The sequence below is a fragment of the Rhinopithecus roxellana genome, chromosome 9, assembly GCF_007565055.1.
Source record: "Rhinopithecus roxellana isolate Shanxi Qingling chromosome 9, ASM756505v1, whole genome shotgun sequence".
Lineage (NCBI taxonomy): Eukaryota > Metazoa > Chordata > Mammalia > Primates > Cercopithecidae > Rhinopithecus > Rhinopithecus roxellana.
In genome coordinates, this window is record NC_044557.1 from 45,497,197 (window position 1) to 45,516,592 (window position 19,396).

The 19,396-nt window shown below is 38.0% G+C and overlaps 1 protein-coding gene across 1 annotated transcript in view; it reads left to right on the forward strand.

Annotated features, from left to right (window-relative positions):
- The window catches only part of CHMP4C (charged multivesicular body protein 4C), a 30,809-nt gene extending 11,618 nt beyond the window's left edge, over positions 1 to 19,191 (forward strand). Inside the window, exons 2-5 of the mRNA XM_010378466.2 lie at positions 12,712 to 12,889; positions 15,020 to 15,134; positions 17,816 to 17,969; positions 18,154 to 19,191. Coding sequence (XP_010376768.2) covers positions 12,712 to 12,889; positions 15,020 to 15,134; positions 17,816 to 17,969; positions 18,154 to 18,218 — 512 coding nt within the window. The 3' untranslated portion in view covers positions 18,219 to 19,191. The remainder of the gene's footprint in view (positions 1 to 12,711; positions 12,890 to 15,019; positions 15,135 to 17,815; positions 17,970 to 18,153) is intronic.
- Positions 19,192 to 19,396: the final 205 nt, after the last annotated feature.

The window sequence follows — 19,396 nt, forward strand, 5'->3', positions numbered from 1 at the left end:
GAAAATAACCTTAATTTCCTTTGCCCATTTGCTATCTCTCTGGAGAAGAGAGAGGGCACTGATCATCCAGCCTATTTTTCCCCTCTTTTAAACTTTATAGCATTAATCAATCACCTTTTTATAACACATAATTCAGTCCAAAGTTACTAGCTTGCTTATAGCAATATTGAACTTCCAAATGCCCTTATAATATCTCTTATTTACTTTCTGAAATCTCATTCCTTTTTACTGCTTTCTCAGGCATCTGCTTTAGCATTATATAATCCTATATATCACTGTTGTGTGTTGGTCTTCTTCTAGATTGCTATTTACCCTCCATGTGACATTTAATATTGATGAGACCTCCAGAAATATGGAGGTTACATATAAGATTCAGCTGCTGTGGCAAGCTGGAGTGCAAATCTTTAAAACGAAGATGTGCTCTATATTTAAGGGTTTATAGTTCCTAATTTCTAATATATCTCAGTCAGAAACTTTTCATTGGTATGAGATTTGTAGTAGGAGAAAGGGTTGGGGGATGGAAGGAACCTGTTGTGTAATACCTTTTTATCATTCATGTTCTTTATTTACCAGTGTGTTGAGTATACATATAGACAGTCACCGGGGACTTTATCTACATAGAAGACATGTAGCCATATTTCTTTCCATATATGAAAAGAAACGGTAATGTCAATAGAACTGCTCACCAAGTAAGGCCTGTTGAACAAGATTACTGCTACAGCGATTTCTGTGAAGCCTTCCCTAACCCTCCCAAGAGAGCTTGTAAATTATTCTGCATACCTGTTGCACCTTGTACATCTATCTTCTTATTCTCCTCTACATCTTCTCTACTACTTGAGGTGAAGAATGTAACTTACACATGTTAGTATCCCTAGGAACAGTGCCTATAGCATAATAGGTGCTGGATAAATGCTTGCTGAATGATGAATAGGTGATTGCCCATTTCATATTTTGTCTCTCTCTGACTGTAGCCTTATTTCTTTGTCCCTCCAGGGCCTAACACAGTACCAGGCATGTCATAGATCTTTAATACATGCTTGTTAAGTGACTGAAATAAATGAATACAGAGTATTTTTTAAAAGTAAAGAAGTTCAGTGAAATTCATAATAGGACGCCTCTGGCCAAATGTGTGTTAAAATTTTCTAATATTCCCCCAGTTCTTTTCAATCTAACCTGTAACATTGAGCAGATATATTTTGTTTTTATTCCATTTGGGAAATGTTTATGATGATGCTTTTTCAGACTGAGCTTTTTGAAAACCAAAACAATTGCCATAAATAGAAGGTATTGTTTAATTAATGAGGTGATTTGTATATGGGTAAGAACAGGGCTTACACTAAAGTTCCTCAAATAAAACATGATCACGAGCCTTCCCACTTAAAAGCAAAAAACAACATAAGCAATTATGTGTGACATGTCTCTTAAACATTCTCATATCTGGGCTTACTCTTCAGAGCCTCATCTTTTAGCCCTTCTCTATAATGCAGTTTCATATTTCAAAAACAGGTTTGTCTATGTTCACTGGATATAATGGTTCCTAAAAGGTTCTTCCTGTGTGCTGACTAATGGATTAACAGTACACACATTTATGTACCCCAAATGAATGAAGAACAAGTTGACTTTTAAAACCAAAATGCCCTATACATTACATGAGCAATGAAACTGAAACTCTTTTCTGTTAGTTGAAATTATTTGGCATAAGTGACTGAAAGCCTTCCTCCCTTGGCAGCATAGTGGAGTTGCATAGGAATAGTTAAATTTTGGTTCAAATGGGTAATTTTTGCATTTTAGTTCCAATCCCCAGTGGGCTGCTGTAAGGACTCTTCACGTATCCTGTTAGCAATAGTACATAAAGGACATTGTTTTGCAACTCCACTGCTGAAGGAACATCACTATTATGCAAGGAGACAACCCTGGCTGTTTCTCTACCACAGAGGAATACAGTAGATTCCTTTGTCTTAGAAAGAATGTTGTCCAGGTCTCACCAGCTGCCTAAAAGCACATACAGGAGTTTGGAAGATTGAACTACACCTTCTCCACAGGTTAAATTTCACAGCTCTGAAAATGTCCTTTTAGGCCAAATCAGGAACAATGCTTGATTTGCAGCACTTGTTGCATGCCTTTGAAAAAATACAGTTGCTTCTTTCCCAAATTGTTTATTAGGGAACAAGGTTAAGTCCTGTCCGGCTCATGACGTATCAGTGGCATCATCATTTCATATAAGAAACAGCTCACTGAGAGACTCATAATTCTTGGCTATTTGAAACAAAAGCCTCCTGTCTTAATGTTTGGGAGAAGCTTAATGTACCAGGCAGAAATCACAGTAAATGTCAAGTATCCTAGGCTTTGATCCAGCCATGCAGAAGTTACTGGTTTCATTCACACAGGTTTTTAGAAAAATTTAAAATAGCATGTAAAAATTGGGGAATTTTGCATGAAAATCCAGATTTCTTGCTTCTTTTGAACATGTGGTAGGCTGGGACTACAGGTCTACAAGGCAGCCTGGCACTGAATCCCAGCAGTGCTGCTTCCATTAGATCAGGTTTATGATCCCAGGTCACTGGGTTCTCCAGTTCTTCCTCTTGAATCCCTCATACTGAGGCCAGTGTCAGTTGCTCTGTATTGCCACCATTGCACCAGTTTTTATTTTTACAGAAGAGAAACATTTCTGTCTTTTTCTTTCTTTCTCACAGGCAAAAAAACAAAGAAGGCCTTTTCCCTGACCTTCTAGATGCTTCACTTAATTTCATTACCTGCCTGGTTCCCTCTGAGTTTGGGACTCTGGTTGGGCCAATATGTAGTGTGTGATGTGGGAATTACAGTGTAAGTTGAGATCCCAAGTGTTGGTGAATTTTAACATTTTTCCAAAATATTTTGAAAAGCAGAAACCATATGCTGACATAGGTGTTTAAAATTATGCCCAAATCAGAACTTATTATTACTAATGACTAACAATTGTGAGGTTCAGTGTCATACCATGAGAGTCCCACCATGTGGTTCTGACAACCTACAAAGGAAATGATGATGATAAAGATCCCTAATATTTAGTAATCACTCACTATGTGCCACTGCACTAAACAATTTATGAATGCTATTTCATTTACTTCTCAACAACCAAATGAGTTATATCTCCATTTTTCAGCAAGCAACTTATGTAAAGCCACATAGTCTTACATGTGAATGAGGGAGCCTAGATTTGAAGGTAAACAACTCTAGCGCATGATGTTCTATCATTGTCTTCTAGGTACTACTGTTCTTGTCATGCAGGTGAGGGAACGTCACTTAAGATGAGTTCAGGTCATGCATCACGATTATTACACACAGGTATTAAGTGGTTTAGGTAGAATTAAAACATAGGTCTAGAGCTTCAGAGCTCCACCCCCCACCAAATTGCTTTTCTAGATTTTCAGAAGGTTATCTAAAATTAATTTTTACTAAGAAATATGACATATTTTTAAATGGCGAACTTAAAAAATTGCTCAAAAAAAAAAAAAAAATGATGTCTTAGGGTCGATGAGTACCAGTTTGGTTCCAAGTATGTATAGATACTGAACCAGCCTGACAAGATAGGGAGGACATGCACTCTGAACATTCCACTTCCGGGTATGTTGGGTGGAGATGTATATTTGCAGTTTAGCTTCTTAGGATACTCTGTTGAATAATAATGTTGGCTGTACCTATTGAAATGTAGAAATGTTTTGTAATATTATGTTTCTGTTGTAATGAGGTATGGTAAAACAAATGGGTAATTTGTTATGTGGTAGTCTCAGAAATAAGATATGCAAGCTCAGGGCTGGGCGCAGTGGATCACGCCTGTAATCCCAGCACTTTGGGAGGCCGAGGCAGGTGAATCACGAGGTCAGGAGATTGAGACCATCCTGGCTAACACGGTGACACCCTGTCTCTACTAAAAATACAAAAAAGTAGCTGGGCATAGTAGCACATGCCTGTAGTCCCAGCTATTCGGGAGACTGAGGTAGGAGAATTGCTTGAACCAGGGAGTCAGAGGTTGCAGTGAGCCAAGATTGCACCACTGCACTCTAGCCTGGTGACAGAGTGAGACTGTCTTAAAAAAAAAAAAAGCAACCTTAGTAATTATGAATGTTGCATAAATTGCTACTATTTATTTACTTACTACATCCCTGCCATTCACAGGGACTGTATAATATGTTTTCCATAAATTATCACTAGTTCTTGTAATCACCCAGCCTGATATAATCCCCATTTTCAGAACAGCAAACTAAAGCTCAGAGAAGGGATGTGACTTGCCCAAGAACACACATCTGTGAAGTCATGGAAGAGGAATTCGCACTCTGGTGTTGAAAGGCCACACTGTTTCCATTATTCCATGCTGTCCTTATCCTATGTGCAAAATTATCAAATTTATTCACTTACTATCTATTCATTTTATTTCTGTAAAATGGCCAATATCTACTCTTGGGACTCTTGTGAGAATTAAATGTGATAAATCACATAATGCACATAAAGCAGTTATCACCAATTTAACATATGGCAAGTGCTCCATAAGTGTTGATTTTTGTTATGTATTTTGTTGGCCAGGTGCCAGGAACTGGACAAGGTGCTCGGGAAACAGGTAAATAAGATGCTCTTTTCTCCAAGAGTTTATACTTAGGCATAGGAGAGGTGAGGCAGAATAGATTTTAGAAATAATTCTACTATAGTATGATAAATGCAGCAGCAGATACGGATCCACAGGTCAGTTGGTCATTCTCCCTGTGTGGTGGAGAAAACCCTCACACAGCTCTGATTATTAATGTGGTAAGCCTCTTTTTTTTCAGCTTTTAAGTTCAGTAGGTACATGTGCAGGTTTGTTACATGGGTAATCCACATTGTTGGTATTTGGTGTATAAATGATTTTGTCACCCAGGTAGTGATCATAGTACCCAATAGGTAGTTTTTCGATCCTTATCCTCCTCTCACCCTCCCCTCTCAGTTAAGCTCTGGTGTTTACTGTTCTCATCGTTGTGTCCATGGGTACCATTCCCACTTATAAGTGAGAACGTGCAGTGTTTGGTTTTCTGTCGCTACATTACTTCACTTAGGATAATGGCCTTCAGCTGTATCCATGTTGCTGCAAAGACTATAATTTCATTTTTAATGGCTGCGTAGTATTCTGTGGTATATACATACCACATTTTATTTATCCAATTCATGGTTGATGGGCATCTAGGTTGATTCCATGTCTTTGCTATTATGAATAATGCTGTGATGAACATAAGGGTGCATATGTCCTTTTAGTAGAGTGATTTATATTCCTTTGGGTATATACCCAGCAATGGGAGTGCTGGGTTGAATGGTAGTTCTATTTTAAGTTTTTTTGAGAAACCTCCAAGCTACTTTCCACAGGAGAGGAATTGATTTATATTCCTACCAGCTCCGTATAAGCATTATGTTTTTGCCACAATCTTGCCAAAATCTGTTGGCAGATTTTTTTTTTTTTTGACATTTTAATCGTAGTCACTGACTGGTGTGAGATGGTATCTCTCATGATTTTGATTTACATTTTGATTTTGATGTACATTTCTCTACGATTAGTGATGTTGAACTGTTTTAAATATGCTTGTTGGCCACATGTATGCCTTCTTTTGAGAAGTGTCTGTTCATGTCCTTTGCCCACTTTAAAATGAGATTACTTGGGCTGGGCGCGGTGGCTCAAGCCTGTAATCCCAGCACTTTGGGAGGCCGAGACGGGTGGATCATGAGGTCAGGAGATCGAGACCATCCTGGCCCACACGGTGAAACCCCGTCTCTACTAAAAAATACAAAAAACTAGCAGGGCGAGATGGCGGGTGCCGGTAGTCCCAGCTACTCGGGAGGCTGAGGCAGGAGAATGGCATAAACCCGGGAGGCGGAGCTTGCAGTGAGCCGAGATTGCGCCACTGCACTCCAGCCTGGGCGACAGAGCGAGACTCTGTCTCAAAAAAAAAAAAAAAAAAAAAAAAGAGATTACTTGTTTATTACCTGTTGAATTGTTTAAATTCCTTATAGATTCTGTATATTAGAACTTCGCCAGATGCATAGTTTGTTAATATTTTCTCCCATTCTGTAGGTTTCTGCTTACTCTGTTGATGGTTTCTTTTGCCATGCAGAAACTGTTTAATTAGACCCCACTTATCTGTTTTTGTTTTTGTTGCAATTGGTTTTGGAGACTTTATTATGAAAGCTTTTTGCTGAGGCATATGTCCAGAATGGTATTTCCTAGGTTTTCTTCTTGGGTTTTTATAGTTTTAGGTCTTATATTTAACTCTTTAATTCATTTTGTGTTGATTTTTGTATATGATAATAGGAAGCGGTTCAGTTTAAATCTTCCATGAATGACTAGCCAGTTATCACAGTATCATTTATTGATTATGGAGTTATTTTCCCATTGCTTGTTATTGTTAGTTTTGTTAAAGATCAAATGGTTGTAGGTGTGTACTTTTAATTCTGGGTTCTCTATTCTGTTCCATTTGTCTATGTGTTTGTTTCTGTACCAGTACCATGCTGTTTGGGTACTATAGCCTTGTAATATAGTTTAAAGTCAGGCAGTGTGGTACCTTTAGCTTTGTTCTTTTTGCTAAGCATTGCTTTGGCTATTTGGGCTCATTTTTGGTTCCCTATGCATTTTAGTATTTTTTTTCTAATTCTATGAAAAATGATGTTGGTAGTTTAATAGGAATAGTATTGAATCTGTTCATTGTTTTAGGCAGTATGGCCATTTTTTTTAACAATATTGATTCTTCCCATCCATGAACATGGAATTTTTTCCATTTGTTTGTAGAATCTCTGATTTCTTTCAGCAGTGTTTCATAATTCTGTGATATGGTTTGGCTGCGTCCCTACCCAAATCTCACCTTGAATTGTAGTTCCCATAATCTCCACATGTCATGGGAGGGACTAGGTTGAGATAATTGAATCATGTGGGTGGTTCCCCCATCCTGTCTCAATAGTGAGTTAGTTCTCACAAGATCTGATGGTTTAATAAGGGATTTCCCTCTTTGCTGGGCTCTCATTCTTCTCCTTCCTGCCTCCATGTGAAGAACGATGTGTTTGCTTCCCCTTCCACCATGACTGTAAGTTTCCTGAGATTTCCTGAGATCTCCCCAGCCCTGCGGAACTGAGTCCGTTAAACCTCTTTCCTTTATAAATTACCCAGTCTTGGGTATGTCCTTATAGCAGTGGGAGAATGGGCTAATACAGTAAATTGGTACTACAGGGAGTAGGGCACTGCTGTAAAGATACCTGAAAATGTGGACATGTCTTTGGAACTGGGTAACAGGGAGAGATTGGAACAGTTTGGAGGGTTCAGAAGGACAAGAAAATGTGGGAAAGTTTGGAACTTCCCAGAGACTTGTAGAATGGCTTTGACCAAAATGCTGATAGTGATATAGACAATGAAGTCCAGGCTGAGTTGGTCTCAGATGGAGATGAGGAACTTGTTGAATATTGGAGTAAAGGTCACTATTGCTATGCAAAGAGACTGGGGGCATTTTGCCCCTGCCCTAGAGATGTGCGGAATTTTGAACTTGAGAGAGATGATTTAGAGTATCTGGTGGAGGGAATTTCTAAGTGGCAAACTGTTCAAGGGGAAGCAGAGCATAAAAGTTTGGAAAATTTGCAGCCTGATGATGTAGTAGAAAAGAAAACCTCATTTTCTGAGGAGAAATTCAAGCTTGCTGCAGAGATGTGCATAAGTAAGGAGGAGTCCCATGTTAATCACTAAGACAATGGTGAAAATGTCTCCAGGGCATGTCAGACACCTTTGTGGCAGCCCCTCCCATCACAGGCCTGGAGGCCTAGGAGGGAAAAATGGTTTCCTGAGCCTGACCCAGGGCCCCCTACTGTGTGCGGCCTAGGGACTTGGTGCCCTGCATCCCAGCTGCTCCAGTTAAAAGGGGCCAAGGAGGCTGAAAGGGAATCAAAGGGCCCAAGGTACAGATTGGGCCATGGCTTCAGAGGGTGCAAGCCCCAAGCCTTGGCAGCTTCCACATGGTGTTGAGCCTGCAGGTGTATAGTAGTAAAGAATTGAGGTTTGGGAACCTCTGCCTAGGTTTCAGAGGATGTATGGAAACACTTGATGTCCAGGGAGAAGTATGCTGTAGGGGCAGAACCCTCATGGAGAACCTCTGCTATGGCAGTGCAGAAGGGAAATGTGGGGCTGGAGCTCCCACACAGAGTCCCCACTAGGGCACTGTCTAGTGGAGCTGTGAGAACAGGGCTATCATTCTCCACACCCCAGAATGATAGATCCATCAACAGCTTGCACTGTGTGCCTGGAAAAGACACAGACACTCAATGCCAGGTGTGAAGGCAGCCAGAAATGGGGCTATACCCTGTAAAGCTCCAGGGGCAGAGCTTCCCAAGGCTGTGGTAGACCACCTTTTGCATCAGCATAACCTGATGTGAGACATGGAGTCAAAAGAGGTCATTTTGGAACTTTAAGATTTAATGACTGCACTATTGTATTTTGGACTTGCATGGGGCCTGTAGCCCCTTTGTTTTGGCTAATTTCTCCCATTTGGAACAGGTGTATTTACACAATGCTTCTACACCCATTGAACTTGCTTTTGATTTTAGAGGCTCATAGGCAGAAGGGACTTGCCTTGTCTCAGATGAGACTTTGGACTTGAACTTTTAAGTTAATGCTGGAATGAATTAAGACTTTGGGGTCTGTTGGAAGGGCATGATTGTGTTTTGAAATGTGAGGATGTGAAATTTGGGAGGGGCCGGGGGTGGAATGATATGGTTTGGCTGTGTCCCCACCCAAATCTCATCTTGAATTCTAGTCCCCACAATCCCCATGTGTCATGAGGGACCAGGTTGAGATAACCGAATCATGGGGATGGTTTCCCCCATCCTATTCTCATGATAGTGAGTTAGTTCTCACAAGATCTGATGGTTTTATAAGGGGCTTCCCCCTTTGCTAGGCTCTCATCCTTCTCCTTTGGGCTGCCATGTGAAGAAGGACGTGTTTGTTTCCCCTTCCACCATGATTGTAAGTTTCCTGAGGCCTCCCCAGCCCTGCGGAACTGCTAGTCAATTAAACCTCTTTCCTGTATAAATTACCCAATCTCAGGTATGTCTTTATAGCAGCAGGGGAATTGACTAATACATTCTTCTTGTAGCGATCTTTCACCTCCCTGTTTAGCTGTATTCCTAAGTATTTTATTCTTTTTGTTGGTAAGCCTCTGTTGAGTGTGATGTTGTGAAAAGGACTTTAAGCCATTTGACTTACAAAATTATTTCAGTTCTTTCCTAAAAGACAGATTAAACAAATTTTCTTCTATAAAAAAGTTTGTATATAACAAGGAAAAATGAAAAAAAAGAAAAAAATGTAAGTGCTGTTCATCAAGAACTTAAATTGTGGTGTTGTACCTGGAGAGGGAGTTGGAGCAGAGCTTGAGGATCCCCAAACCTCCACAGTGGGCAGGAAGGAGTGAGGAAGGACTGTCACCACTTATAAGAAAAATAAAGATGTCCCACACCCAGAGGCAAGCCTTTCTTTGGTAACCATAGAAATCCTCTGCTTATGTACCTGCCCCACCTTTTTCTTACACAGAGCTATGGGCAACCTTCCCTTTAGGAGAGAGGCCTTGTGGGGAAACACTCTCACATAACGACAAGATGCACAGCCACTTACATGAACTCTTCCAGTCTGTCATAATATTTATAAATATGAACCTATAATAGATCAGAAGAATTTTGAGGAAAGGTAATTGCATGAAAGAGAAGAATCAAGATAAGCAACACAAACGATGGAACCCAGGAGAACAGAGTTAATGTCAGAAATAAAATATGTTACAAATAAAACTAGTGTTAGTATCTTCAGAGAGATTAAAGAGGCAATTACATCTATAAAACAAGAATAGGCTGCCATTAAAAAATGAGTAACTAAAGAACAAGTTTTTAGAAGTTAGAAACATAATTTTTTTTAATAAAAGGTAAAAAAGTAGAATGAATATTGCTGAAGACTAAATTAGTGATCTGAAAATAAAGTCAAGGAATTTTCCCAGAACATAGATCAAAAAGACAAGGAGGGCTGGGTGTGGTGGCTCACACCTGCAATCTCAGCACTTTGGGAGGCCAAGGGGAGTAGGATTGCTTGAGGCCAGGAATTTGAGACCAGCTTGGGCAGTACAGCAAGACCCTGTCTCTACAAAAAAATTTTAAAAAATAGCTGGGTACGGTGACATGTGCCTGTAGTTGCAGGATTGCTTAAGCCAGGAGTTCAAGGCTGCAGTGAGCTGTGATTGTACCACTGCATCCAGCCCGAGTGACAGAGTGACTCCTTGTGTCAAAACAAAAAAATATATAGGATAGAGCCAAAGAATACGATGTTCGTCTTATATTATGGCATTTCAAAAGAGAGAAAACAGAATGTTTTCAGGGTGTGTGTGTAATTGTATATATAATTAAATAAAAATAAATCGAAATTTCAGAAGAGAGTAGACAGAAATACAGGGGAGGAAGGAGTGATTAAAAAAATAATAGGATAAAATTTTTTCAAGCTGAAGGAAGACTTGAGTCTTCAGATTGAAAATACTCACTGAATGCTCAGTTGGAAAAAGCAAAAAACAAAAGACATATACCTAGATGCATACTGGTTAAATTTTGTAACTCCAAAGTGTAAAAGAAAGTCTTTAACATTTTTGGAGAGGAAATAAGAAAAGAGATTATCTGCAAAGGGATGAGAATAATTTTATTATCAAGCTTTTGAAAAGTTAGCTATTCAAAGATAATCTTTTGAAATATTTTGAACCTAGCATTCTGTAAAAATCCAAACTGTCACTCAAGTTTGAGGCAAAATAAAGACATATTCAGACTTACAGGCATTCAAATAATTTATATCTATGCACCTTTTCTGGAAAGTGTAATATTGTAAGTTTTACTCCAGTAAAATAAAGAAGCAATCCAAGAAAGAGGACAATATAGAATACAAGAAGCAATAGTAAGAAATTTATAAATGATTGTTAAAATTGTGTCTACGAAGCTTAGGACAATTGTTAAGAAAGATTTCCTTAACATTGGAAAGTATAATAAAAAAAACTCTGTGAATCATCAGGGACTAATAAAATTGCAGATTATTTCAGTCAAACCTTCCAGAGTTTGGAGTGGGAAGGGAATCTTATTTGGGAACAATAAATTACAGATACTGATTAATTTTCAACATAGAAGAAAACTTGTTTAATTATATGTGTCTTAAGGGTATCCACTAAGAGAATAAATTCAGTATATATAATTGTCCAACAATTAAAGGGAAACAATGAACAAAGAAAATTTAATGAATCTATATAAATACAAGAAAGCAGAAAGAGAACAAAAAGCATAACAAACAGAAAACACAAAAAAGATGACAATAAAGAGACGGTATTAGATAGCATACCAGTTACTACAATAAATAAGACCGAGTGAAAATCTTACATTAAGTAACAGAGACTATCTAAATGGGTCAAAAACAATCATTAAAAGTAAACACCCATGTAGAGTAATATAGATGTCTTTAATATGTATATAAAATCAAATATAAACAATTTTGAAGTAGTGGTCTATGTAAAGATTTTTACAGACAAATTGTAATAAAAAACTGGCATATTAAATTAATAAAACAAAATGGAATTCAAGGCAAAAAAGAATGAATGGGATAGCGAGTAATACTTGATTACAGTAAAAATTCACCAAGAAAGCATAATGGCTATGAGTCTTTGTGCACTGTAGAAAAAGCACTGGAATGAATCAATCAAATTTGTTGCAATTACAAGAATAAATGGGCCAAAACAGAAGAGAGACTTCTCTCCAAAGTCTCTATTGTGATAACTTACCTGCTTTACATTGAAACCATAAAACCATTTGAGTTCTTTTGCCAATTCCATTTAATTATCACTTATTTTCACATTAACATTCTGCTGCTGCTCTTTTTGCGCTCTCTCCCTAAATGCATTATGAAAACAGATATTTTAGGGCCTTTTTTGGTTGCCTTCCAAGGTGCCACAGTCAAGAGGGCTCTACTTGTTTTGTGGTTTCAGAGTGAGGCAAGTTAGGTTATCTTACTAATGTTAATGGGAAGATTATTTGGTTATCATTTCTCTGAAGGCCCTGCTCTTTTCTCTCACCATTGTGCCATCTGATCCTTGAATACAACTCTAGCAGTGCTGAATTCATGGATGCTCACAGTTAGATGTAACCTCAATAGCCATCTCAAAATCATTTCAGACCAAGACATACAGCTCAGCATTCTAAGTTCTTGTTCCAGTTGCCACTGTCTTCCTTTAAGCAAGTCACTTCACTTCTCTGGTCTCAATGAACTTGCCTTTAAGAAAATGGGCCTAGAATCAATCGTCATTAAAGTCTTTACATTCTCTAAAGGTTTGCTTTTCTATTGCTTGATTTTTACTCATATTTTTATCCTTTTTCTAAAATCTGACATTGACAAAACATTTCTATGGCATATGTTTTGGAATAGGAAAACTGACTTTTCATCTGCTTACACTTGCCAGATCTTTGGAAGAAAAGAATAATAAAATGTTGGAGACGGTACTAGTTGGTGTAGGTAATTGAGAGGACAATGTGAGTCATTCATTTTTCAGGTTTATTTTGGTATATTCATTGGCCTTAGGTACAAGCAGGTCTAAGTCCATAGTGGTGCTAAGCAAACATCTCTTGAGTTAGTGTCTCTTTCTCTTTCCTAATAAATGTAGCTTCTCTCTTATTTAGCTGCATTACAGGCACTAAAGAGAAAGAAGAGGTTCGAGAAACAGCTCACTCAGATTGATGGCACACTGTCTACCATTGAGTTCCAGAGAGAAGCCCTGGAGAACTCACACACCAACACTGAGGTGTTGAGGAACATGGGCTTTGCAGCAAAAGCGATGAAATCAGTTCATGAAAACATGTGAGTAACTCTAGTCTTCCTCTGAATCATAAATTCCCTCAGTGTTGGAAAGAACTTTTGGAACCATATGATGATTTTGGCAGGAATGGGTTTACTCATCTGAGGCTCTTTGACATGTTGAATAAAATACTGTCTCAGAGAAAGATTAAAGGTTATAGCAACAACAACAAGAAAGACCATGAAAAAAAAAGGGCATTCATTTTTGCCTGTAATGTTTCCCAGTTACTTTATGATTGCTGGAAACTGTACCTGTAAATATTTTAATTCTAAAGTTTAAAAAAGGCTTCAATTTCAACCTGTGTGAGGGTTTTGGATCTATGGGATAGTGGCTGTCAAACTTTGGAGGGAATCAGAATCACCTGGAGAGTAAATAAAGAGAACACAGATGCCCAGGCTCCTTGAACTGGCAAAGTGTTTGGGTCCATGTGATTCTGATGCTAACCAGCGTCTGAGAACCACTGACACAGAAGAACAGTCATGAGCATGGATTTTGGGGTCAAATTTTCTGGGCTATAATCCCAGGTCAGCTGCTGGCTATCCCTTGGGCAAATTGCCATACCTTATTCAGTTTCCTGATATGTAAACTAGAGATGATAATAGTACTTACTTACCTTATGGTTATTGTGGGATTCGATGAGATACTACATGTAATGCACTTAGTATAGTTCCTGGCACAAAGTGAGCACTCAATAATCAATATTCACAATTTGCTTTACATTCACACTGGGCAATATGTCTGGGACCTGATCCTTTCCTGATACTGGACATGATAGTGGAACCTGGGCCAAGGATGCACAAGAGCAATGAGTGCCTAAGAGATGTAGACAAATTTCCATAGAGTGGGAAAAGGTGAAAAAGGTGGCAGTTGGGGGAAGTGAAGACAACCTTGCCAACATTTTCTTTTCTGAATAATTCATTAACAGTCAACCTTCATTTTGACAGCTTCAGGGAGACATTAGATTCATTATCACAGTCAAAATTCTCTATTGCTTTTGGATACTAAAATGTATTACAAAATCAGCCTTTCTCTCCAGGCAGCTTGGCAGCATCATACCATTGTATTACATTTGAGAAAAATTTGTTCCCAGGCCCAAAGTTTAGCGATACATTTTTTCATACTCCTTTTAGAAATAAATATATTTGTTTTATATTTATTATAAATAGGATAATAAGGTTTAGAGATAAGGGGTGGTCATAGGGAGGTAAAAGTATTCTTTTGGATTATTGCATGAAAATATGTCAAAATAGCTCTTCTAGAGTCAGAGAAAATCACAAAAAAATTACTTCCACTGGGAATCAAACTTTTGATATTTAGGCTGCTTAATAATGAGGGACATTGCCACTTCTCTTATATCCAATCTGTGTGGCCTAGTTTCAGAGTTGGAGGAATTATTCAGAGACAAGCTACTATAGAAACATTCCAGAACCTGGCATGTAGACACCGAGATGCTTAGGCGGGTGTTTAGCAGCCAGTGAAGCTCAGGTGTTGGAAAATGTCTTCAAAGCGGCTATTCATTCTGAGCCAGTGGCCACCTAGATTTATTTGCTGCAGTTGCTAATTCTTCTGAGGGCTGTATAAGTTTAATCCTGCTCTCTTTAGTAGTGTCTCAGGGCATCACCACTATGGGAAAACCTTCAGGGAGCCAGGATCTCAGAGCTGCTAAGTGTTACAGAAAACAGATCTCTAGACCCAGCGTTTAGCTTCAACAAAGGGCTGCTGTCAGATAGGGGCTCCTGAGAGCTGCCAAAACCTCATTTGGTTCCAGTGGTCCTGGTGGTCTGTGGCAGTGTTTCCTGCAGAGTTGATACACAGCAGCATGTATTTAAATTTGTCATATGCCCTACCAGACAAAATTTCAAAATAGGTCTATAAATACTGATAGTTATAAAATACTTTTATTTTTAGTGAGTTCCAAATGTAACAGGAACTTAATGTTTGTAATATATGGATTATTAAGTTTTAAAAATATAAGTTATCTTTAAAGTTTATAGATATCATCAGGAATATATATCCTACTCAAATAACTAAGAACTTATATTAAATAAACTGTCTTTTTTATATAGGATTATATCTAAACTCATAATTATAAGTTAAAATTCTAAAATGTTCAACAAAATATGATTTCCCAGGGATCTGAACAAAATAGATGATTTGATGCAAGAGATCACAGAGCAACAGGATATCGCCCAAGAAATCTCAGAAGCGTTTTCTCAACGGGTTGGATTTGGTGATGACTTTGATGAGGTACGTAAGCCAATATGAAGAATGCAGGATTATGGCTGCTATAAAGAGTAGGTTCCCGTCGTATACAGCAGGCAGCTTCCCTTACTACTGAAAGAACAAGTGATATTTGTCAGAAAGTTACTTCTCTTAAGAGAAAAATAAAGTGTTAGTAGCTCTGATTTAAAGGAAAGATTAATATAGTTTGGCAAACAGCCACCTAGTTAAGTTTTCAGCTATTAAGGAAAGAACAGCATGTGATTATGTAAAGTTAGTGACTTTTGATGGTTGAAGCCTAAACAGCCCTATTACGAGGAACTGAGTGCTCGCACATCTGGGTAAAACAGAGTAGACTTTGTCATTCTGCATGAAACAGATGTATCATGCTCTGTAGCTGTTAAATTAGAGGTTAGGCTGCCTCTGTTTATTACTCAGACTATGAAACCAAATAAATATGGAATGGCATTATTAACACACACATTCCATTTAGATTAATCAGTCCAATAATACAGACAGACTATAATTATAATGATGATGTCTGCACTGTGAATTTCAATTGTTCTGCTCAAAGCACACACAAGTAGGACTACTACAGATTTAGGAATATTTCCAAAGCTTGGATTAGCATGGCAAAGAATCCAGCTTCCTGCATCTATGTGGTATGAAAAATAATACATTTAGCAAGTAAGACCTTGTTCCGTGGAATCCCCAGAAATGAGAATGGGGTATCAACACCTATTAAAAATGGTGTAGACAAGGGGTCGGCAAAAATTTGGCTTGCAGGCCAAATTCTTCCCATGACCTGTTTTTGTACATCCCATAAGCTCAGGATGGGTTTCACAATTTTAAGGTGTTGTAGAAAACGATGACAACAAAGGAGATCATGGGGCAGAAGAAAACATGCAGCCTGCAAAGCCTGCAATATTACTATTTGGGCCTTTACAGAAAAAGTTTTTCAATTCCTGATATAGACTAATAAGCATCTAATGAGTACATTATGATATGGTGGAAAGGACTCTGGGCTTATGTGGACACCTGGGCTCTATCATTTGTTAAAAACTTTGTGTAAGTCCCTTTTACTTTTCTGACTCTTGGTTTTCTTATCTATGATAATGAAGATTATTGGATCACTGGATTATCTCTAAAACATCTTAAGTTCTAAAATTCCTTTCTCAATGGTCTTAGTGTTTGGTACCTAAAAGATGAAAATGGTGGAGGAGACAATTGCTCTGTTGTTAATATATTACTAAAGAAAATATTAATATGTTTCTGCTGCTGTTGATAATGATGACGTATTATTGGCAATTCTGGGCATACATTCTGCATAGGATAGCGTGTTTTGCCATTACTATATTTATGGTATTTGTCCCTAATTGTTTTGTGAGCAGAAATAGGACACCAGGGTATTCATTCTGATGCCATTTTATTCATATAGCCTGTGGAGATCCATCAAGTACACCACTATATTGACTGTGCTATTTCATACGGCCCAATGCTATACACCTTCATATTTTCTTTTCTTTTTATGAGGCGCATTTAATAGAGGTCAGACAATCTTTAGTTTGCTGCAGTTCTGATACCCACTGACCTAATAAAATGTTGTGTTTGGCTTAAATATCTTCTCTCTTTCCCCACATTACCCATTCCCCTTTACTCTTTCCCCACAATACTCTCACATTAATATTGGATAATTATTTGTTTATGTGCCTTCCTCCCACATTTGAGTGTAGGCTTCTTGAATGTAGGGAGTGTTGATTCAACTTTGCATCCCAGCACTGAGTTCAAAACCTGTCCAGGAGTCAGTGCTCAATAAATTTGTTGAATAATCAATGAATGATTCTCTCATTTGTTATTCTTCCATGAAAGAAAAATCTACTTGTTTGAATATAAGGTGTCCCAAGTCATTTCTAATAGTGACGACCTCATAATTCTGTCAATGACAAGTTTAGTTGTGACTCCCAAATGCTCTCTGAGAGAGGTTGGACTCCACTTGAGGACTTATGGAGCCAGTGAGATCTGAACTATCTGAGTCATCTCAGAATTGGCATAAGGTGACTTACATCTTTAAGGTCTCAAACTAGCCTTGTCTCTCAAAAGTTTTTGGAACAGAGAATAATTTAAGATTAAATCAGACTCTCTCAGACTATTGCTAAAAGAAAGAAATACGGTATACCTATCTTGAATTGAACTTTTCTTAACCCAAATGCACAGCATAATTTATATTGGCTTTGGTGATTTGATAAAAGAACCGTAGTATCTTTGATTCTTTTTACTTTCTGTGAGTTATGGTTTTGCTATACCTGTTGTTTTATTTTCTATAGCATTCGCCCGAAGAAAAACATTTATTTCCACCAATTAACATTTTGTGGATTCTAAACAGTAGAAAAGAACACATTGGAAAGATGACAGGCAAGGTGTAAATTTCCCAGAAACTGTGGGGAGGTTATATATTCAGCTAGCACAAATTACTTGAATGGCTGTTTACTGAAGTATTAGAAGATTAACTACAACAAATTTGCACAACTCAGAATATTCATTTTTTAATCATTGTTCAGTGTTGCAAAAAAGACGTAGTTTTAAATAAATATTCCATTTCACTGGGTTCTCACATATCAATTGGGTAGCAGATGTTCTTGTTACTGTGTTTGAGGAAACCCACGTCTTGAAACGTTAACTTCGTAATTCTTCCTTTCTCCTGTGTTCAGGATGAGCTGATGGCAGAACTTGAAGAATTGGAACAGGAGGAATTAAATAAGAAGATGACAAATATCCACCTTCCAAATGTGCCTTCCTCTTCTCTCCCAGCACAGCCAGATAGAAAAGCAGGCATGTCCTCCACTGCACGTCGATCCCGAGCAGGTCTGTGACCCAACTCAACTACATGTGGTCAGATAGTTGCCTAAAATGATAGCCAGGCCCATTCTTTTTAGCACATGTTTTTGATTTCATATTGAACATATTTTTATATGTAATTCATACCTGTTTTCTATGCTGAAAGTGTGAATGTCACCAATTACTAATTTTTATCTATTTTATGTTCCAGCATCTTCCCGGAGGGCAGAAGAAGAGGATGATGATATCAAACAATTGGCAGCTTGGGCTACCTAAACTAAAATGCATTTTTTGATACGTAAAATAATGAGCTATAGATAAAATACAAAAAATGTTTTTGCCAAGTTCAGAAGTTAACAAAGACTCTGTTTTATAATTATACTGAATGAATAATTGTGTTTTAAGCCTCCTAAGTAAAAGTAAAAAACGAGTCATTTGTATACATGTACTCAGTGATGGAGGCTGGGCACGGTGTCTCACGCCTGTAATCCCAGCACTTTGGGAGTCTGAGGCAGGTGGATCACTTGAGTCTAGGAGTTCGAGTCCAGCCTGACCAACATGAAGAAACCCCGTCTCTACTAAAAATACAAAAATTAGCTGGACATGGTAGTGGGCACCTGTAATCTCAGCTACTTGGGAGGCTGAGGCAGGAAAATCGCTTGAGCCCAGGAGATGGAAGTTGCAGTGAGCTGAGATCACGCCACTGCACTCCAGACTGGGCAACAGAGAGAGACTCTGTCTCAAAAAAAAAAAAAAAAAAAAAAGATGCATTTAGTAGAACTGGGAAAAGTAACGTTATTTCCTATGCAAATGATGTGTATCCATGTACCCATGGTAAATGTAAATATACTGTGTCTCTTTTGGGAGCAACTTCTAGTAGAGGAGTCTTTCATGAGTGTCTCTACATAAGTAGTTTCACTTGAGTTTTGCAGTTTGAAATCTTAAAGGAGCTTTAATTGACATTTATTATACCAATTAAGCTTGGAATGGGGCAATAGATGCATTTCCCAAAATGTCTGAAAGCACTAACAGCTTACATTGCTGAGTGAGAATCTCCTGGGTGTAGTTTAGCCACTTAGGGATCTGCGTGAACACTCCCAGGCCTTTATGATGCTGTTATGGCTTCAGTGTATAAATGCATGAGTGTTGTTTCTGTTCTGTTTTATGCTCTCTTGTATATTTATTTACACTTTACAGAATATTCCTTGTAAATACATAAAAATATTGGCAATTACAAGTGTATATTGAACAAAATGTTGGCCATTATTATTTTTAAATGAAAATAAATTACAAAATTATGGATTACCCATAATAGATCATGGACCATCAAATGACAAATATCATTTAATAAGATATTTTAGTATTCTCTACATTTGCTTGCCAACACGGTGGAATGGAAAGAGCAGTAGACCTGATGGTAGGAGTCCTGGGTTTCAGTCCCTGCTCTGACACTA